General features: G+C 39.4%; 1 protein-coding gene across 1 annotated transcript in view; it reads left to right on the top strand.

Annotated features, from left to right (window-relative positions):
- slc15a4 (solute carrier family 15 member 4) overlaps positions 1 to 22,997 on the top strand; it is a 78,944-nt gene that overhangs the window by 15,494 nt on the left and 40,453 nt on the right. The window contains exons 6-7 of the mRNA XM_057356549.1: positions 4,982 to 5,162; positions 19,120 to 19,278. Coding sequence (XP_057212532.1) covers positions 4,982 to 5,162; positions 19,120 to 19,278 — 340 coding nt within the window. The remainder of the gene's footprint in view (positions 1 to 4,981; positions 5,163 to 19,119; positions 19,279 to 22,997) is intronic.

Below are 22,997 nucleotides of genomic sequence, written 5' to 3'. Positions count from 1 at the left end.
GCTTGTTGAAATTAACAACATCTCCCCTCTTGCTGTGTCAGAATCTCACCTATAGGTTTAATTTGTGATTGTCAGTGTCACAATGTGTCTATGGCTAAAATCATTCCTCATTCTTTCAGTTTTTTGATTACATGACATGATAACTTTTTAAATACATTTTTTTTAAACTGTAAATGATGGATTATAATGCCATATATTTTGTGTGTGGTATTTCTGGAGTGTTAAAAGAGAAGAAACATTAACTATGTACACCGAATCAAACCAAAAACCGTGATCACAGAACCATAATACGAACCGAACCGTGGATTTTGTGAACCGTTCCACCCCATGGTGCTCTGGAATACTTGATTCTGATTGGCCATTCCTTACATTCCAAGGTCTGATACTCCCATACTGCTCAAACAACCTCTCAAAATTAATAACCCATGGTAACCCGGTTAGGGCTGCACTATAATTTATCGCGATACCACTAAATCCTATTGTAATCGAGCTGGCTGCGATATGCAATGTGTCGATATTTTTTTAATGCGTAGCTTGTCCGTGAAGCACAGCTCTGGGATCAGTAGGAAATGCTGCTCGATCTAAAAGCAGTATGAGTTTGAGTCTCTTATAACGTGCATTTAAAAAAGCAACACCCGTCAAACATGATCATTATAAATATACTTTATTATCATAAATATACCTGATGAGGCTTGAGTAACAGTGATAAAAAGATGTCCATAGGCATTTTCTAGATTCTAGACTGCGTTATAGTGGTGGGCGGATCGATCCTGAAGTATTGATACTTTCGATACTGAGGTTGTATCGAAAAGGATCGATCCTAACATAAAAATATCAATACTAATGTGTTTTTAGTTTTTACTACTGATTTTATTTATTTACTAATGTAGCTAATAATTGTATAATGAAGAAAAACTATTTCCCATACACCTAGTTTTGCACACGTTGCTCCTCCCTGCCCTGCTGTGTTTTGTAGTCCGCTATCACGTGACTCAGCAGCGCCAAGCGCGCAGATGCAGCTGCGTCTGCAGCCAGCGAAAAGAAGAGGAGCATCGTGTGGAGTTTTTTCACCTCGGTGAATAAAAACACTGCGAACTGCGATGTATGGCAGTGGGCCTTTGGGGGTAAAAAGCCAAAGATTGAAAGTACTTTATTGTTTGAGACACAAAGTAAATAAAGTGCTTAAATAATAGTGTGCACTTTGTTTATAAATTCACTTAAAAAAGTGTAATGAAAGGGAAACATGTTAATTTGTTCTATTATTTTGTCTAAACATAACACTGAACAAATATGGAAAAGCAGTTTTAAAATCTTTGTTCTTGAGTAATAATTTTGTGCACTTTGGTTTTTTTTAAAGCTAGAGAAGTAGTACTGGGATAACGAGAAATTGTTTTGTTATATATCGTTTTTCTGTTCTGTTAATCTGTTATTGTTACTATTTTCCAGTAATAGTTTGGTGCAAAGTTCATGTTTGCAAATTCGATTACAGGAATAAATAACTAAATAAATAGATTTATTTGGTTTAAATGATGTCCAGTGTTTTAACATCTACATGATTAATTAGCTTACAGGCACATTAAGAGCACAAATCACAAAATATTTTAGTGGTCATGAAAATGTATTCAGATTTAGCATATTAATGATGCATTCATCTGATAAATCATGACATTTCATTTACAGGAAAGTAAATGTAAGTTCAAGTGAATGCTTTTTAAAAGTAAAAAGTATCGGTATCGAAATCGGCAATACTGGCCCTGCATTTACTTGGTATCGGATCGATACTAAATTTTACAGTATCATTTTACAGTATCGCCCACCCCTACTGGTTATGGTCTTCTTCTGCAGTGCGTATTTGGAGTTTCCGCACGAGAGCGCCCTCTGGCTTTCGGATGCAGCAGCATTTTCCCGTACTTCACTCAAAAGCTGTGCATAAATCACGTGATATTTATCGTCGGTTTATCGCGACAGCCCTAACCCGGATGGTAAATCGTTTTGACAGGTACAGTTAAATATTTCACAAAAATGTTATTTAAAGATATGTCTTTTTATATGACGACATATTTACATAAAAATATTAAATCAAATTGCCTGTTCCTGGCATTTGAACGTTGTAAACAGGTTTTTTATATGTTATATAACTAACTTAACAACCGGTTTAAGTTACCCCTCCTTAAAATTTTTTTAGGACTTTCTTTCCTGCAAAGAAAGAGGAGTTATCAGGCTACCAAACTTCCTTATTTTTATACCATGAAAGTGAATTGTGTTCATGACTGTCGCTGTTCTCCGTCCTCCTACATTGTTTTGGCTGCTGTTTTCCAAACATTCTGCTGCATTCTGTTCGGGAAAAGTGTATCGTGGGTTCGAATTCACATTAGGGAGAATAATTTCTCCGCGTCATTTCTGAAATAATTTCTCCGTAAACCCTCGCTTTAACCTTAATAGCAATTTGCAGTGTAACAAAAAACTAAATTAAGTGATATCCTTCGTTTTATGATAATAGTCAAGAACCACTGGACTTCTGGAGCACATTTAGATGACACATGATTTTTTTCCTTGTAGACTTTCATTGGAGCACACGTTCGAGTACAGGAATATGTTCTGTATTGCACTGCTGAGGTGTGCATATTTTCTGTTGTGGTAGAGTGGAACAGTTGTTCACATTTCCACACACACATACTGTACTGTGAGGGTTTTCCGTCTAAATGAACATGTGCTGCTGTGAATTGGTCGTCTCCGTGGGATGCACAGCCTAAAGGGAATTTAGTGTGCAGGCTTAACAAGGCCAAACTGTGAGCTCTTAATTAAGAGATACCCATAGAGAGTTTAGTAATGTAGGTGAAAATTATATGATGATGGAATGATGCAAACTGGCGGTTTTAAAAGGAGAAGGAAGTATCTGAAAGTGTGTGTTGACTGTGAGAGAGCTCAGAGGGACATGTATAAATTAGTCAGTGCTTAGTCAAAGAAATGTTAATGTAATGAGGGAGTAAGCTGGAAAATTAAAAGTATTAAAAGTAGTTTTGGGACTGACTTCAATTACAAATTCAAACGACGTGCTCTCCACTTAACCGTCTAATGTTCTTCTGGAGATGTACAAGGTGTATAATTCACAAATGCATGCAGGGATATACTGTATAATAAACCTCTTTTGAGTTCAGGGTGTTTTTTCTTCTGCTAAATTTCACAGGCACGGTATGATTATTGTCAATTAAAGGTACAGATGCTAAAATGTTGCACAGGGTGTTTGATTTCATTTGATCCAATCAGGTCATTGGTACAAGAGAACCACGAATTTGTCTGTTTTTCACAGCAGCAAATAGCTGCATCAAGCCATCCTTCTACAGGAAATCATAATGACAAATGATTTCCTGAAGAACCGAAGCAAACCTGCCAAGATTTGATCTATTTTTATTTCTATATCTATTATATACAATTAGTGATGTTTGGGCAAGCATTACTCCTCCTCAAAAATAGTAATAAATAGAAAGTATCCCCTAACTCTGTCTATCAACTTTTTCCACACAACTTCTGCAACATGTAGGAAATGTATATATGAATGACACTCCAAATCATAAATCTTGTTGATAAGAGATGTGATATTACTTCTCCAGGTGTTCTGTGTACTTTCTGCTTGACGGAAGATATAGTAAAATAAGTACAGAATGTTCTAGCTTTTGGGGGGGATGCTTGACTTGGCCTAAAAAGCAACCAACCAGAACACTAATTACCCATAATGACCTGGCATAGTGGTAGTGAGTTGTGCAAAGGCAAGACCCAAAATTCCAGTTTCTAATGCTTGCAATTGCTTATTTTCTTTCCTCAAGTACTCCTTCAGTTTCAAATCCGCAATTATTTCCTGGTCCAGCGTAATGGATGTGACATTTCTCAAAGAATGTATTTACCAATATAATGAACCACCTGTTTAAATAATTCACTAAACCTATGAAGATAGAGTCCAGACATCAGCAAAAATATCAAGTTTTATTTTAAAAGAGGGAAAAATTCATGTGTTATGGATGTGACCAAATTTTTGAGAGCGAGCATACTTTGTAGAATTTCTGTGAATTCAAATGTACAAACCAGAAGCCCATTTATGAGGAATATGGGCTGTAAAGGAAATTCTGTAACTGTATGGATGTGAAAATTCACTTACTCGAGTATGTAAAACTATGCTTGAGAGAAAAACTTGAGAGACTTGAAATGGGTATGTAAACAGTTAAAGCAACCATCAAATGAAACACAACCAGTTTGTGGGCCCACAACACACACACACACACACACACACACACACACACACACACACACACACACGCAGTCCACAAACCCCCCTCATTGCAGGCCGTATTTAAACCACCAAATAGGCTATTGACATCTGACCTATCAGTATGGTGAAAACCTTTGGTAAAACCTTTGTTTTTTCCATCTTAAGGTTGCCATTTGCATGGAATTGCTTAGTTTTAAATTGTGCACATTTACCTTTTAAAAATATTTTCAAGACCTTTTTGCTGCATTTACCAAAATGCTACAGGTTTTTTCTGACACGTGACTGTTGCAAGCAGCCGTTCATCACCAAACAGGTGCTCTGCCTCGTGATAGTAAATCCCTGTGTGATATTAAAGTACTTAGCCAGTGATTAATGATTTTAAGGGTTATTAAGAGACCTGTCCCTCTATCTGTGGCAGCACAGGAGGCTGCAGATGCTGGAAGAGGTGCAGCAGTAATCTAGCAGTGACCACTTGAGGGCGCTAGGGTTTGCTGGAATGATGTGATTCTCTGCAGTCTCTTTCTTTCTAACTCGCTTGCTCTGCCAGCATTTATTTTTAATACCTACTTTCTTATTGGAAGGACAGATTGAGAAGAGTGATAAAACAGAGTATTATAAGTGACCTGTATGTAAACCCACAGCCTGTCAACTCTGCTCCCTGTTTTCTTTCCTTTCTGTGTCCTGTACATGATGCATTTTTCACTCCTTTGTTCACAGACCACCTTTCGTTTCCCAGCGGCTTGGCTAACAATGTTTGATGCCGTGCTGATCCTGATGTTGATCCCCCTGAAGGATAAAGTGGTAGACCCCATCCTGAAACGCAAGGGCCTGCTGCCCTCCCCTCTGAAGAGAATCGCTGTGGGCATGTTCTTTGTGATGTGCTCAGCTGTGGCGGCTGGTGAGTCAACGCGCACGCGTACGCACGCACGCACACAGACACACAGATTAATTTTTGACACATATTATTGAGTATATTATTAGCTTTGGACCAAAGGCTTGTGCCTGAATCTGTCACCGTGATACTGTTTTCAGTTATTCCTCACACCTCAGTTGTGTGTTTGAGAGTTGAGGGTGTGGTGTAGCGAGCTTCACGTGTACACATTCATTACACAAGTCCAGAGTCATGGGGGGCGTGGGACAGATTAAGTGTAATAGCAGAACGTCCATACACATTTTATTTAAAGTGATAGTTCACCCAGAAATGAAAATTCTGTCATCATTTACTCACCCTCAGATTGTTTCAAACCTGTATTCATTTCTTTGTTCTGCTAAACACAAAGTAAGATATTTGGAAGAATGTCAGTAACCGATCAATCTCGTGCCCCATTTACTGCCATAGTAAGAAAAATAAATTCTATTGGAGTCAACTGGGGACGAGATCTGTTCTGTTACTGACATTCTTCCAAATATCTTCCTTTGTGTTTAGCAGAACAAAGAAATGTATACAGGTTAGGAACAATCTGAGTGTGAGTAATTGATGTCAGAATTTTTATTTTTAGGTGACCTGTCCCTTTAAAGTGTGTGTTTATTTTTGTTTGAAATAAAAGTTCACTACTGTGACAGACCTTTGAAAGTTCACAAGTTTGTTCTGTTTCTGTGAAATAACATGCACGTACACCCGTCACTCCCCTTCAGAACATTTTAAAACGCCAAGACCGGCATTACACATGATTTTGTATTGTAGTGCAGACATGTGTATCGCATTGCATCATTGTACAACGGTCGCCATGATTTAATGATTCGATACTTGATACATGATTCAATACAATATTGTACACATCTGAATCTGGAGAAAAAATGCAAGAGAGATCAAACATTTTTTGCAAGAGTGAATCTTTGCAGAGGTGGTTTACATTAGGGCTGCAACTAACGATTATTTTGATAATCTATTAGTTGGACGATTATTTTTACGATTAATCGAATAAAAATGTAATTACATCTTTTGCTTATAATAAGTAAATCAGATATGGGAAAAGTATACACAACTGAACTCATTAGCCTTCTCCCAAAATGTTGTGAATGTCTCCTTAATTAAAACACCTGGTGAGTTGATTCAGGTGTGTCATATTAGAAGCAACTGACAATAGTCTCTCCCAAACGTGGGAGCTAGGGGCGGGTCGGCCAAGGAAATCATTTTTTTGTGCCATGAAAAGTGAGATATTTGTCATTCAAATGTAGTGAAGTACAGTAAAAAGTAAACAGAAAAAGTAATACTTCAGTACAAATACTCAAAAAGTGTACTTAAGTACAGTACTCAAGTAAATGTACTTCGTTACCCACCTCTGAACTAAATAAACCACCAAATCAGGGTATTTAGCCTATTATGTACTTTGCAAAGTGCAAACGCCACAAATTGGGTTTTACTAATATAATCTTTAATTTTGTCATTTAAAACACCTCTCCCTTTTAAACTTTAAAACTGCAGCAGCTTGAAGAGATGCATCAAACACGTCGGACTTTAAAACTGCGCACCTCGCGCTGCAGGAGAGACGCATGCACGGAGAGACACGTCTGACTTTAAAACTGCGCAACTTGTGCCGCACGGAGAGACAGCATCTCACGGAGAGACACGTGTGACTTTAAAACTGCGCTACCTCGCGCTGCACGGAGAGACACGTGTGACTTTAAAACTGCGCACCTCGCGCTGCACGGAGAGACAGTGTGACTTTAAAACTGCGCACCTCGCGCTGCACGGAGAGACACGTGTGACTTTACAAACTGCGCACCTCGCGCTGCACGGAGAGACAACGTGTGACTTTAAAACTGCGCACCTCGCGCTGCACGGAGAGACACGTGTGACTTTAAAACTGCGCACCTCGCGCTGCACGGAGAGACACGTGTGACTTTAAAACTGCGCACCTCGCGCTGCACGGAGAGACACGTGTGACTTTAAACTGCGCACCTCGCGCTGCACGGAGAGACACGTGTGACTTTAAAACTGCGCACCTCGCGCTGCACGGAGAGACACGTGTGACTTTAAAACTGCGCACCTCGCGCTGCACGGAGAGACACGTGTGACTTTAAAACTGCGCACCTCGCGCTGCACGGAGAGACAGTGTGACTTTAAAACTGCGCACCTCGCGCTGCACGGAGAGACACGTGTGACTTTAAAACTGCGCACCTCGCGCTGCACGGAGAGACACGTGTGACTTTAAAACTGCGCACCTCGCGCTGCACGGAGAGACACGTGTGACTTTAAAACTGCGCACCTCGCGCTGCACGGAGAGACACGTGTGACTTTAAAACTGCGCACCTCGCGCTGCACGGAGAGACAAGTGTGACTTTAAAACTGCGCACCTCGCGCTGCACGGAGAGACAACGTGTGACTTTAAAACTGCGCACCTCGCGCTGCACGGAGAGACACGTGTGACTTTCAAACTGCGTACATCGCGCTGCACGGAGAGACACGTGTGACTTTCAAACTGCGTACCTCGCGCTGCACGGAGAGACACGTGTGACTTTAAAACTGCGCATCTCGCGCTGCACGGAGAGACACGTGTGACTTTCAAACTGCGTACATCGCGCTGCACGGAGAGACACGTGTGACTTTCAAACTGCGTACATCGCGCTGCACGGAGAGACACGTGTGACTTTAAAACTGCGCATCTCGCGTTGCACGGAGAACCACGTCTGACATTTAAAACTGCGCATCTCATGCTGCACGGAGAGACACATCTAAAACGGTCATTTTAAAAGGGAAGAAGACGCGCGTGCTTGATTTGTAACTGCGCAGCTCGCAAGTGACGTCACAGACCAACTAATCGAACTAAACTAATTCGTTGACAACGAATTTCATTATCGATTATTATCGATTTTATTGATTAGTTGTTGCAGCCGTAGTTTACATAGATTGAGGCCCTGAGAAATGCCATTTTGTAGAGATTGAGCATTAATGCTTTGTTTTTATGACAAAAACATTATTTAGGTGTCTAATAAACCTAAGTTGTCTAATAAATCATATGATTATTAATAGTTTCATACTGATAGTGAAGTAAACATTACACTATAACAATTAACAAGATCAATTGTCTATTTTATTTATTTTACCCTAAAATATTTCAACATTCATTTCTGAAACACAAAACACCATTTTAAGAGTAAAAAACTCATTTTAAGTAGTGTAAACCCCATTCCTTTGTGCTATTCTTTACTGCCCCACCAGATGGCATTTATTGCTAGATCAGATTTTTTGATGATAACCAATTATGTAGAAAAGTGAAAATACCTGTAAAAAATCTGTCAATTTCATATTTTGTCTATTTTAGATTTTGAGGATGTATAGATCAGTGGTTTTCTAACTTTAAGATGCAAGGGACCCCCAAATATGCTGAATCTTTTGTGAGGACAACTTCCTAAAATAAATATTCATTTATATATATTTTTTGTATAAAGAAACATTTAAGATGTGTTAAATAAATCGGTGTGAAATTGTAAAGACAACATATTAAATAATTGGCTAAAATAAGAGTAATGTTGGATGTATAAATTGGAACAGAAAAGTTTCAATTCAAATGTATTTGTACTGGCAGTTTTCATTACATCTTTGCAAGAGATTGGATGTAGGGCAGGGGTTCCCAAAGAAGGGGTCGGGACCCCGTGGGGGGTCGCAAGGCCGTGAGGGTGGGGTCGCAGCATGATGTCCAGAAATACTTTTTTATTATTAGGAATAATGTATTTAACCAATAAGTGTAACAAAATATGTAAAAATATTAGTTAAGTTAAAAATAAAACCATGCAAATAAAAAGCCATCAGCCTTAGGAATTTCCTCCCCCTCGATCATGACCCCTGAGGTGATTACGTCACATTAGCAACCGCATTAGTTTAGGTGCAGCAATTCCCATATGTGCAAGCAGATTATGTATCAAGCTTTAAGTTTAAGATATTTTTATTGTCGAAATGAAACGTTGGTTAATATCGACCAGGGAGGCCAGCGGAGGAGGGCGGGGAAGAGCTGCAGTCAGAAAGGCCATCGTCCACTGGTACAAAAAGAGGCCGGCATTTGCATAAGGAGGACATCCATCAGAACTCGAATCAGTTTGATGAAATTTGACCATCTGTGGTAATAGTTCATGGTTTATGTATAACAACAAGTAATGAGTAAATAACTATAAAGTCATATTATGTTAAACTGTGTTCTTTTGTGTTGTCATAATGCGTTTGTTTGGATGGACCTAATAAGTGCATGTGCGCAGTTGCGTGCAATGCTTGTATACTTAAACCACCTCTGAGGATAGTGGGGGTCTCGAGGCCCTGGCACTGTTATTTTGGGTGTTGCTGGCTGAAAAGTTTGGTAACCCCTGATGTAGGGCACATACAGTACATTCACACACACACTTGCTTTTGACACCTTCACACAGGCCACTAGTCTCTCCTCTGAATTCTGTCACTCCTGTCCAACCTTGAGCCGGCTCTATTGAACCCTGTAGAAGGCGGATCGATATTCCCGCTAGTTCTGACAGTTAATATTCATACAGCCCACCTTCCTTGAAAATACCAACACGAGTCAGCACTTTTTCACTTTTCATTATTCTCTCGTTCCCTTTAACATAATTTTTTTCCAGAGGAGCTTACAGAAAAAAAAGTTATAGGACTTTATGAGCATTTTAGCCATTTACGATTGATAAACTTGATGTTACCTTATTTTTTTCACAAAATCGTGTATCTTTGGGGTTTAGCATTAAGGATGACCATAAGGATGTGTACAGTGGGACACGAGCAGAACAAATTTTTGTGTAAATCGTGTTAAAGTCGTTCTGACGTAAATTTTCGGCCATAAACATGTTCGTATTTTCAAAATGTTAGTTGGTACGAAATAATTTTTACACCTGCTCCCTACCATGTGTAAATGGTGCATAAAACATTCAAATGTTCTGTATTCTTTTTGACAAACTGTATCATAATGATATTTCACGAGTTCCTTTTCCCTGTCTTTTTTCCGTTTTTTACTCTTTAACTTTGGGTAAAACATAGAGCTCGTCACTGTCACTTTCAACACAGCTGTCCAATCACAGTGGAGGAGAGGCATGTACAAACAGTACATTGACCAACCATCACACTTATACAACACAACAATGGAGAGGTTAACATTGCTGGTTATTGCATTGTTATATTCATTAATAATCTTCAAAATAAGATACTCGTAACATGTTACTGCCGTGGATATTCCTAATCATAGCATCCATCGTGTCTCCAGAAAAACGCGCAGTACATCCAAAGCGTTCTCAAGCGCCACCAGCTGGTTATTTTCAGAAGTGCATCAGGCATGATTTCAGCTGGCTAAAAATGCTTTGGTGGACACGCTTTAATTTATTAATTTATTGTTAGGCATATAGCCTGAGAATGGAATCCAGAGGATTCCACAGCATTCCTAGTTACGTAATTTGCGTAGCTGTAATTTATAGGCAGGGATTATGCTCATTATGAATGAGCGTGCATGCACGCCTTATTTACGAATTATTGGAATTCATTTGTGAATCCGGAGGAGAGTTTTCGGGGAGGTCCGTTTTATCCGCAAATCACGCATATATTTACGAATGTTTCATGAATGAAACCCAGTGTGTTAGAATTTCAGTCCAGTTGACAAGTTCATTTTTTGTGTATTTGTTTTATTAAAGAAAAGTTAAAGGGATAGTTCGCCTAAAAAATACAAATTCTGTCTTCATTTATTCACCATCACATCATTCAAAACCTGTCTCTGACTGCAGAACACAAAAGAAGGTATTTTCTGAAATGTCTCATTGATTTTGTGTCCATACAATGGAAGTCAACGGGGTCCAGTGTTGTTTGGTTACCAACATTCTTCAAAATATCTTCTTTAGTGTTCTGCAGAAGAAAGAAATGATGAAAGAATTGTACTTTTTGCGTGAATTATCCCTTTAATGTTTATTTTTAAAAAAAGTAAAGGTACTTACATTTATGCATTTGGCAGATGCTTTTATCCAAAGTGACTTACATTGCTTTATCCTATACATTTATACATAGGCATGTGAAATCCCTGGGATCAAACCCACAACCTTGCGTTGTTAACGCAATGCTCTTACCACTGAGCTACAGGAAAGCTAAATGAAGCACTGATCTTAAATGATACCACAGTTTGAGATGGACCTCACACTATGGGCATGCTTATGATGCACAAAATAACCCGTTAGAAAGACACCTCGCAAGGTTTTGAGAGACAGTCCTTACCTTTCCAAAATTTGAGTACATTATTTTCAAGAGTTTTTCTCATGTGTCCCCTCTGAAGAAGAGTCTATCTGACACTGTGCACTGTCAATGCGAAAAGTCACTTTTTGCGATTATGTCCACACACACACACAAAAGTTTGAGGCACACTTTGAGAAAGAGTGCATGTTCAGAGGTTGTAGAAGACGACACCGCTGACAGGTCGGCAGCATCTCATTGTTCGGTGTGACTTCACCCAGTATTCCAGTCAGTCCCCAGTCCAATTCCAGCTCAGCCCAGTGGATTAAACCGAGTTTAGTCAGCCTTACAGTGCACTGCGTCCAGATACTGACATATTTCAGACTAAAGCGCTTTTTTGAGTGAGATGAGTTTTGGGAGATGCGCCGTGGAGTGTGAGAGCGTATGAATATTTTTCTTTACCGTCTCTCTTTCGCTCTCTCTGACTCTTTCAAACCGCTGTCAGGCTCGGCGAGGGAGAGGGAGCTTTAGACGTTTTTAAATTCCTCTTCTGTCTCGGCTGCCATCAAACCCGAGTGAATGTGGGTTTGTAGTCATCATGAGGGATTCTTTAAGCAGTAAACACCACAAAATTCAGAAAAACTCCAGACAGTCAAAACAACCTCAGATTGATGTCAAATGATTTGGAGGATGATTGCGCTTTTTCCGGTGTTTTCTGCTGCTGATTGACTTCCGCTTTAATTTGATGGTACCTGTTAACAGAATGGTAAAGGTCTCGTGTTGCCACACTTTTTACTAGCAGGATTGCGGTTGATATTGACACTTATTCTTATTGTGTTAACCAACCACCGTTGTTTTTTATGTGATTTTTAGGGCTTTGTAAATGTAAATTCTTCTTTAAAGCTGTGTTTACACTGACACATTTTAAATTGGTGGTGGTCACTAGCCGGGTGCGAATTCAGCTTATGCGCGAAATTGGAATAAGCACCGTTTGCATCCAACGAGTCAATGAGAAGAAAATCGTCACTTCCTATTAAAATGGCACTAAATATCAGTAAGAAAAGTACGAGAAGCCACTAAATATAATAATTTTCATGTATAATAATTACTTGTGCGCCAAGCAAGAAGTCGAAACGCAATAAATGCATTGCTTTCATGGATGCCTGCTGTTTGGGAATGCACTCGTGACAGTTCTGGGAAACAGTTACAGAAATACTTTGAAGACTTTGCTCAGGCATTTATGAATGACCATAACAACACTTCAGATGCTGTGCAACAAGATCAACTCTGGTTAGTCAAGTTACATTTTTGTACATGCGTTTGTTAATACTGTTAAACACATCACACGCCACAAAGTTTATTAGATAGATAAATGTACTGTTACCTCACAAGCAGGCGAGTATAATGCTCGACAAAGCATATGTCATGTTTTTTCTTACGAAATTTTTTTTTTTTTAAAGATTTATTTTTGGTGTTTTTTGCCTTTAATTATAGTACAGTAACAATGAGAGGAAAGGGAAACGAAGTGGGTGAGAGGGGGAGTGGGATCGGGAAATGACCACTAGCCGGGACTCGAACTCTGGTCGACCGGAGCGCAACAGCGCAATGTCGGAGCACTAACCACAAGGCTGTTGGCTCCGACAGAGATCTTCTTAAGAAATGTTCGAGAATTGCACTTAGGAACATCCTCCTATAATTTATCCTAATAAGAATCTTATATTTTGTCCTAATATTTAGAGAATCTGGCCCCTGATGCCAGAACTTGACTTCTTAAAGCTAATGATGTATATATATACAGTATATATCTTTTAAATTTTAAGTAATTTGTAGTCTATTGCTGTAGTCTTTGAAAATATCTGCATGCTGGTGTAATCCTGAAAGTTTGTTTAAGTAACAATATGAACTTTTAACACGTATATGCATTTCAAAGATATAGTTTTTCTCTTCTGGGAAAATGGGACAAACATTTTCATGACTTATCATTTTAGCAAGGACAAAAGTAAAACTCTAAAATGAGAATGTCCTCTTCCCCTGCTTTTGGACTAGCAAGTGCAAGTAGCGAATCTTTGTTTGAGGGTTGTGATGTAAACTAAACACTGTTGGCTATATTAACAAATCCTTTCATATGATTCCCAACTGTTTCAATAGGAAATACACCAGACAGGGCTGAACTTCAATTTATCAAACCATTTCATGGTACAATTTGAACAGTTTGAAGACAACTACTGTTCACTTGGTAATATGAAGATGCATATGACCTTGGTATCGCATAACACAGCCTGAACACGTAGGAAGTCTATATTCAGCGCACAATGCAGATGTTATCTAATAATAACCATTGCTTTGATGTAGCCATGAGAGAGTAGGGAAATCGCCAGCGCACCCTTGCGGAATTAATATATGCAAGCCACATTCACTTTGTGTTGTGTGTGTGTGTGTGTGTTCTAGAGATCAGACTAATGAGAACCTTTGGGACTCTTGCTTTCTTTCTCGAGAGAGGGACCGTCCCATCCTCTGTGCTCCCACTCAATGACACGCACGTACTCATTAATACACTACTACCTGATACAATCGCTGTTTAAGAATGCTTATTGGGTGTTCATATATTCAAAAGAAATACATGTAACGGAGGACCATTGTAGATGCAGCACGTGTGTATATATTAAGATGCATGGAGTGGTAAGAGCCGTGTGTCAGACATAATGAGACCAACTAATGGGGCATATTATATAGATGAGATATCTTGGGAATAAAGTCTTTTAGTGCCCCTCATTAATATCAAACCTATAGTATTCCCACAGTTCATTCTTTTCCCGGTCCCTTCCCTCTTATTTTTTTCTTTTCTCAGATCGACCATGTCTCATACCCCCGAGTACATTAATATACACGCACGCTTACACAAATGCCACCTGCAGACCCACACAGCGTATAGGTAAATTGCAGGTCTTTGTTCAAAGATTTGAGTGTAGGATGTGTATGAAATATCTTCAAATTATGATAAATAATTGCAGCTTTTTGGAGAGTCTGTGAAAGGCAGCTCATCGCTATAAATGTGGTGAGCCCAAAGCAGTGGGAATGACAAAAGAGAGATGCGCACAAGCTATTAAAAATCATTTGAAAAAAAAATTGACCCTATTTACTTTAATGGAAATTATAGGTCTTACTAGGAATCATCGAAATGTAATTATGTGATGCACTTCTAGTTTTTTCACCTGACGTCTCCAAGGTCACTAATGTTTCCATCAATATGTGCCAGCATAATTGGTTTTAAACTGTAGTTCAGACCTGGTTCTTTTTTTGATATGGCAAGCTGACCTCTCACAGTCCGGTTACTACCCACTTGATATTTTTCAACTATCAAATGTTGTTTTCCTATCTGAAATGGAAAAATTCAAAAAAGCAGTACACATCAACAGACCACAAGGGCTCAGGTGCAGGACAAAAATAAAGTAAATCTAAATTGTAGTAATTTGTAATGAATAAAATAAATGAAATAAATACATTTATGTAGCAGTTTTCAGTATACATTTTGTTTATTCAGTTTAGATTTTCTATCTGAAATGTGCCACATTATGGAACTGTGTTGGATATGGGCGTTAGGCCATTAGACAGTAAGTCAAAATTTGAAAGTATTACAACATTTTATGTCATTATACTGTATGGATATTGTTACTCTGTTCAATTTTTAACATTCATATTTTTGGGAAAAAGCAGATTGACCAACATTCAGAGCTTATGATTTGGCCAGAACTAAAAGTGCAAAGTAGAGATGAACCGATACTAAATTTCTCCACCGATACAGATTCTGAAGATTAAATGAATTTCTCTTAACTTTCTAAATGTTATTTATTCATTTAACAACTATTAATATTGAACATCAAACTGGTGATGTTTATTAACATTTTCTATATACAGAGCACAAATTCAATGCATTTTCCTGTCCTCTTTTGATTGACAGGATATATCGGCCCTGATCATTGACTGGTTTTAAACTATCGGCTGATAGTGTGAAAAATTGCTTTTATCAACCGATACCGATTATTGGCTGATATATTGGTACATCTCTAGTGCAAAGCAGTAGTCCAATGTACATCAAAGTGAGTTTTGTGTTAATACAGTAGTGTATGTATATTTCTAGTGCTGCCAACACACATATAGTTGTGTGTTCCTGTGTGTATTGGACCTCTTGTACTGGAACACTTTTAATCCTCACATGAATCCAGTCAGGGCTGATGGGTTTTAAAATACTCACAACACTTCCAGACCCTCCCAACAACATTTACACAACATTGCCCAAACAGATGGGTGTTTGGCAGTGGCACAACCCTAAACTCAAAGCTGCCCGCAGGCACAGATGATGCCCACACACCTGGACACACTTGTTGTTCTGCTCTCGGGAAGCGGGTATTTTCAGGACAAGCCGCTCTGACAACAAAGCTGCTAACACACAAACGACCGCCACATGGCAGGCGATGCCTCGGGGCATTTCCACTTCCAATTAATTTTCACCAGAAATATATATTTTTTTCTGTCTTGGTTTAGAATCTCTTGGAAGTGCAGAAGTGAGGTCCTGTGGCAGGTCACACTTTTAGCGAAAAAAGACTGTTTTATTCCAGGCATCATTTGTATTCCAGTCTAAATTGGACCCACCATAGCGGCAGATCAGAGCAAGTGCTTCCGGTGTTTGGGTGGGGAGACGAAAGATGAGAAAGTGTTTTGTTAAAGGAACACTTTGAGTTAGCGGCGCTGTATAGGTCTTTGAACATATGCAGTGCAAAATCTTATCCTAGATCAGTTTCTTTCTATAGATCACCACTTTTTGTTTTAATTACACAAAAATCAAACTGATACTATTTTTGTAACAGGTTTTAACTGTAGTCATTTTAAAAGTTGCATGATAAATTATCGGCCATATCGGTATCGGACGATAAATGGTCATTTTTAATGTTATCTGTATCACCCCGATAATAAAATCAGGCCGATATATATTATAGCCGATAAATTATAAATAATTTCCTCAGGTTAAACCACTTTAGCTGCACGCTGGTCACAGTTAAAATACAGCACAGTCTTTCTGTCATAATCATTCACTTACTGCTATTAGAAAAACATTGTTGATGTAGGTACAGTATGAATATATTTATGAAATGTGTTAATTTAATGAATAAATGGTTAAAAAGACATGTTGAATGGCCACATTTCACAGTGCGTGATCTTGTGGACCATAAGGAAAATACTGTATGTTTTCTTTTGCTTGTGCCCAATGCTTAATTTGTAAATTCCGAGGTGCCGGGATAAAGGGGCGTGGCAGATCCGGCAAGTTAGTGGGGTGTGGAGAAGTAACGGAATGTGCAATCTCTGAGGGTTTTTCTAACTATTTAGATGTATTGAAGATGCGTATAAAAAAGCCTAAATGGAAACGGACATGCGAAGATATTCTCAGAATTATCATAGAAATTTTACGGGATTTTATCTTGAGTTCAAATGCGCGTTAAGGTAGGGCTGTGCAATTAATCAAAAATTAATCGTAATGATCAATTTTGGCCTTCAACAATTACAAAAACAAAATAATCGAAGTAAAACGATTATTGTGCCACATTCCATTTTGCAAGGATCCTCTTTTCTTGTGGTATAAATCCACAGCGCACCCCTTTCCTTTACAGTGGTTCCGCTGTGCTATTTCTTCTAATAAATTTTTCAGTTTAAAAGCAAAGTTATTTATTTTCTATGTTGTTTTAAAAGTTAATGAGTAATCGTGTTAAATAATCGGGATCTCAATATTGGCCAAAATAACTGTGATTGTTTTTTGTCATAATCGAGCAGCCCTACGTTAAGGTGATGGAAACAGTTTATTGTCATGATGATGTTGTTGTGAATATTTGTGCATGTAAACAAATAAAACACAGCCCTCAACATTTGTGTAAAATTCAGAAGTTTAACATTAAAGGAAAATTAAAGGAAATGAGATGACAGAGCACATCCTGTAAGTTTTCTTTATTTTGCAAAAGCACATTATACTGCTTTTTTGTGCAAGTGTGCAGACGACTAAAAGTAGCTAACTTTGCATTATCTAATGACGTACTCATATCTGTTTGACCATAAATCATCACAGAGTTTTTTAAGTTGTTATAAGTAACGGCTCAAACGATTGCGTCGGCGCCTTACTCGTACACACAATATTCCAGCATCTCAAACTTGACAGCCTGTTCATTACCAAAATAAAATAGTTATTGCCATTATAATTATTATATGTGCTTTTTAATCAAATATATGCACACAACAGGTCAGCACGAACGTTTTCCATTAGCGCTTGAGCTTGACTTAAGCCCTGCTTGTGCAGCTGTAGATTGTAGAGTCAATAGTGCTGCAGGAAACACTGCATATATCAAATATGCAGTTATGAAAGCTAAGTGACCGAAGGTTTCCAAGATTTCACAATAAGTTATCTGAATGAAAGCCTGCAACGTTGTTATTATCAGATCAAGCTGTTAGATAGACCAATTCGGCAATCTCTGCTTCTGTCACCTTCTCTGATTACCTGCTAAACCAAGCTGATGTAATTGTGTGTGTATGTGTGTGTGTCTTTCAGACCTGCATGAAGCGCCGCTATTGACCTGACATTTAATCCATTAATGGACTGGTCAAACGTTTTTTCATCCACTGTTACATGAACTTTCTCTCCAGACATGCATACACACATCTGTCGCTTGGACACACTGAGCCAGAAACATGCCCACTACAGATTCAAGCTGTAATAGGGTTTTTTTATTAGCTGATGCCTGTATTTAGAAAGGGTTTTCACCATTTAGTGATGGTGGAAATGAGAACAAATGATAGGTGTGCATGAAATGAAAATACATTTATTTTTCACAACATTTACTTACAATTCACCTTAAAACAATGTCAATAATCTCAAAATGGACAAAAAGTGAGCGATTCATCAAACTGGTCTGTCACCGTTCCATACATTGAAACCCAGAGGAACCAATTAACTTACCACAGATTCTTTATGACCATCTTTTATATTCCAACAAATGTGACCCTGGGCCACAAAACCAGTTATAAGAGAAAATAACATTTTCGAAATAATGCTTTACGCATCATCTGAAAGCTGAATAAATAAGCGTTGTATTGATATATGGGTTGTTAGGATATGGCAAGATTTGTCCGGAATACAACTATTTGGAAATCTGGAATCTGAAAAAAAAAAATATTGAGAAAATCGTCTTTAAAGTTGTCCATCAGAGGCGCTGTAGCAGGCCGTTGCTAACAAGAAACAGGTATGTTTTAATGCTCTCTATTGGTTTACCGCTGTAATGAAATTGCGGAGTGTAGATGAACCCGAAAGCAGAAATTCTAAGCTTTACATACAGTAGATACCAAACTTGAGTGATTAATTCCCAAAGATCGGGCAGCAGCGAGTGAAGTTTGTAGGCGTGCTGCATCCACTCACAGAAATAAAGTTTTTATATATTTACGGTAGGTAATTTACAAAATATCAACATGGTCTTTACTTAATATCCTAATGATTTTTGGCATAAAAGAAAAATCGATAATTTTGACCCAAACAATGTATTGTTGGCTATTGCTACAAATATACCCGTGAAACTTATGACTGGTTTTGTGGTCCAGGGTCACAAATGTGTTTTTGCATTCAGTTATGAGATATGTATAAGTGATGCATCTCCATGTTCGTCCTTCCTGCTCCATACAGGCATTTTAGAAACAAAGCGTCTGGAGATCATCCACACCCGAGATCCCATCCAGCAGTCACTCGGTGGCGTCACCTACTATGCAGCAGATCTGCCCATATGGTGGCAGGTGCCTCAATACATCCTCATTGGCGTCAGTGAAATCTTTGCAAGTATCGCAGGTAGGTGGTCCTGATGTTTTGACATCTGCCACTGAACTTTCCATAAACCTTCTGAACAACTTACACACCTTCACACTCAGATCTTCTAATAGGCTTTTCACACCGTGCTTAATGCTGGTTTTATATGTCATTTAACCCTATGTTAAGGTCGTTTGTAACTCAGGGTTATAACTGGTATATTCCCAACAGCAAAAGTGAGTTTTTCATACCTTGCCTTTTTGAATGCGTATTTCTTTGAACGCACAACAATGAAAAATTCTTGAATACTTATGCCTCTAATGATTTGCCGACCTCCTCATGTAATTCATGCTGTAGTTTGTCAGGCCGGGTCAAGCTGGTGAATACTGAATAGGAGGTGATATGTAAAAGTTGTATGGGAATATTTTCATGGTTCTCGTGTGAATACCATGATGATTTCTGAACGACCTGTTTTTGCAGCTTAGCTTCCAATAATAGTCTGGATGAAGCAGAAAGAGTGTGTGTGAATATTAAAGGGGGTATTGGTTTATTAATCTTTTAAAATCAATGGGTAAATCCTGTTTTTTATATATAACATGCCCTTTCAGTGGTCCAAGGTGGGTCTTTAATGATAGAGAACTTTTTCCTATACGACAGTAATGATAATCTGGTCATGTTTTTGTTTCTTATATATAGAAATGCATACAAGCAAGATGTCTATGCATAAATGAACGGGTCATTGTTGTCAGTGTTTAATGTGTGTGTTGTCCTCCAGCTCTCGGTCTCTTCCGTGTACTGTAGAGTTTTTTTCCGTAGGGTCATTCATCTGTCCTAATGACCGTGCTAATCAATGCATGTCCTTTAAAAACTGCAGTCAACTCCTCTCCGCCTTGCCTTTGTGTAGCAGCTCATGTCCAAGCCGTGGCTGAAATTGCTTGGTAAGGAATCCTCGGCTGTATCAATCAGCGCGATCGATCAGCACTTGGCGATACATTATTCCAGTTGCGCATTTAAGATGGCCGGGGAAAAGCATCTCGCTCCTGCTGGAATACAAGAAACTCTAAGAAAGCTAGTGGGCTTGAGATGAATAAGGAAGCAGATGAAAGGAAACGAAATCCCTTAACGCAAAGTTTGGTAGAAACATTGCACTTAATGCAGTGTGGACCCGCTCCTATTACCTGCATCTGCGACTGCTGCTGAGGTCTGCAGTAGTTGCAGTAATTCATGTCATGATGAGAATTGCAGGAAACTTTCCAGATGCACCAAATAATTGGTACTAACTATTATAATGCATACTGTACTTTATTGCAGTTTTACAGACAAGGCTAGTCCTGGACTAAAAATAACTAGCTCTGACATCTTAAAATACAGTTGTGGAGAAAATTAAGAGAGCATTCCAAATGTTCATTTAATCAGCATTTCTAAATGTATTGTGGCCATTCTAGTCCAGTGTTTGTTGAATTTCAACAAAATCAAACCTCAGGAGTCACTTATCCATCAGCAATGTGAAAGACTGACAGCATGACAAGACACATGCAAACTGTGATCAAAATCAAGGTATCACATACATTTTTTAAAACTTTTCTTAAATACATATTCAAATATTACTATTGTATTGCTTAAAAGTGAATATGAACTTGTTTTCTTTGCAGTATTTGAGATCTGAAAAAACACAGAGCATCTTTTCTGTTTTTTTCGACCTGTTTCTCCAATTTTCATTTTCTGCAAATAAATGCAAATAGAAACTTTGGGAGAAATAGGGTTAGTAGTTTACAGAATGAAACAAAAATGATCATTTTACCTAAACACACCTTATAAATAGTAAACTCAGAAAAACGAAGTAATTTTTAAATGTGCTCCTAATTTTTTCACTGCTGTATGTAAGTGTTAATGGTTTTGTCTCTGGATGCACACCAGTAATTTTTTCGAAATGATTTTATAAAATCAACTTAAACGTCCTAAATTAACTAAGGCTTAAGGTAAGCCTTTTCTGTGAAACCGGCCTTAAATGTAAGACACAAAAACGATACAATACATTAAATATTTCAATTTTTTTTTGAAGTGCAATGTATTATAACAAAACTTGTAATATACATTAAGTTCAGTAATAGAGCTTTTCTCAGTATAGAGAATTAGCATTTTCAGGCCATTGATTCCCTTGGGAATTTCCTAGGGGCTGTAAAATAAGGTCCGTGTGACATGACTTTACTTCTTTATTTCTAAAGTAAATTACACGGTCAATTCACCCGAAATGTGAATTTCGGGTTTTCCTGTATGTGACCTCATGACTGAACGATATTATTACATTGATCGAGGTCTTGTACTGATTGAAGACTTGTAATGACTCACAGTTCAGATAACTGAATCAGATAGCCGCTCTGTAAATTCAACATTGACTCCAAATGATTCAGCGAATAAGTGAGCATTTGTTGGTTTTGCGACTCGTTCGTGACCATCCATTTAAAAGAACCACCTCATTAGGGTCATTTGTTCTCTGACCAAGCGAACAGCACTGAGCACAGGTTCCCTATCGATACTTCACTCGTACTGCGTAGCAGGACGCTATGGGGAAAACTCCTTTTTCTCCGATGACTGAAGCTTTACAATAACGCAGTGAATACTGCACGGCCATTGGTGCTTGCAAAGTAAAACTTTGAGCCAATGGCAGCGAAGCTGCACGGACCTATGGCGATGGTGCCCGCCAAAATGGGCGGGGCTTATGGCTATATAAGCAGACACATCACCGTAGGGTCCTCAGATTTCTTCTCCTTCAGCGACGACTTCTACCTCGCTACTCGGACTGATAGCTTCGCCGTCGGAAAAAGCACTGCAGCGGTCTGCTCAGCGATTCGCTGGTCTCAGCAGCGCCGGTTCCTGTTCTCTGCCGCCATCCGGCGAACTCTAAAAGAGCAATTTTTCTATGAGCAAATTTCCTGCGGCGTTGTTGCAAATGCCGCGCCGTCACTGTTATTCGTGTGGGATATCCCTGCACGCCGCTGATGGTCACGGCGAGTGCGTCTCATGCTTGGGAGTTTCCCATGCTCAAGACGCACTCAGAGAGACGGAATGCCCTCATTGCGAGAACATGAGTCTCTCCTCTCTGCGCTCGCGGATAGCTTTCTTCTCAGAGAGCGAATCCGCTTCTCGATCCCTCCCGCTTCACTCTACGGAGACGAAGCAGCGGGGTAGAGGAACTAAGTGCTCGGGGAAGCGCGAGCTCACGTCCCCTCGGCGTGCCTCGCCTTCTCCACAGAGAGAAAATTCGCCGGTTCGTTTCTCCCAAGCCGACCAGCGTCCGCCGGCGTCTGCCGGCGGCATGGTCTCGTTTGGCGGAAGCGAATTCGAAGAAGACGACAGCATGTCGTTAGCGGCTTCAGACGGGGAGGAGCTGTCGGGCTCGGCTTTCGACCCCGCCCCCCTGCCGTCTATAGAGCACAGCGAACCCGCGCCGGGTCTGGATTCCGAGCTTTTTCGGGTCCTTACTAAGGCTGTGGAGGAGCTGGGCTTAGAGTGGTCCTCTCCGGAGGAACCCGCTCGCAGCCGCCTGGACGAATGGTTCCTGCCGGGGCGCCGCCAAGCCCCTCGTCAACGAACTTCACCGTTCTTCCCGGAGGTTCATGATGAACTCACCAGGTCATGGCGCGCTCCCTACTCAGCCCGTCTACGACCCTCTTCTTCCTCCGCTCTCACCTCGGTTGACGGCGCGGAAGAAAAAGGATATGAGAAGCTACCTCCCCTGGATGAGTCGGTGGCCGCACATC

This window comes from Triplophysa rosa, linkage group LG17, assembly GCF_024868665.1.
Source record: "Triplophysa rosa linkage group LG17, Trosa_1v2, whole genome shotgun sequence".
NCBI classification, from domain to species: domain Eukaryota; kingdom Metazoa; phylum Chordata; class Actinopteri; order Cypriniformes; family Nemacheilidae; genus Triplophysa; species Triplophysa rosa.
This window is presented reverse-complemented; position numbering and strand designations above follow the sequence as displayed.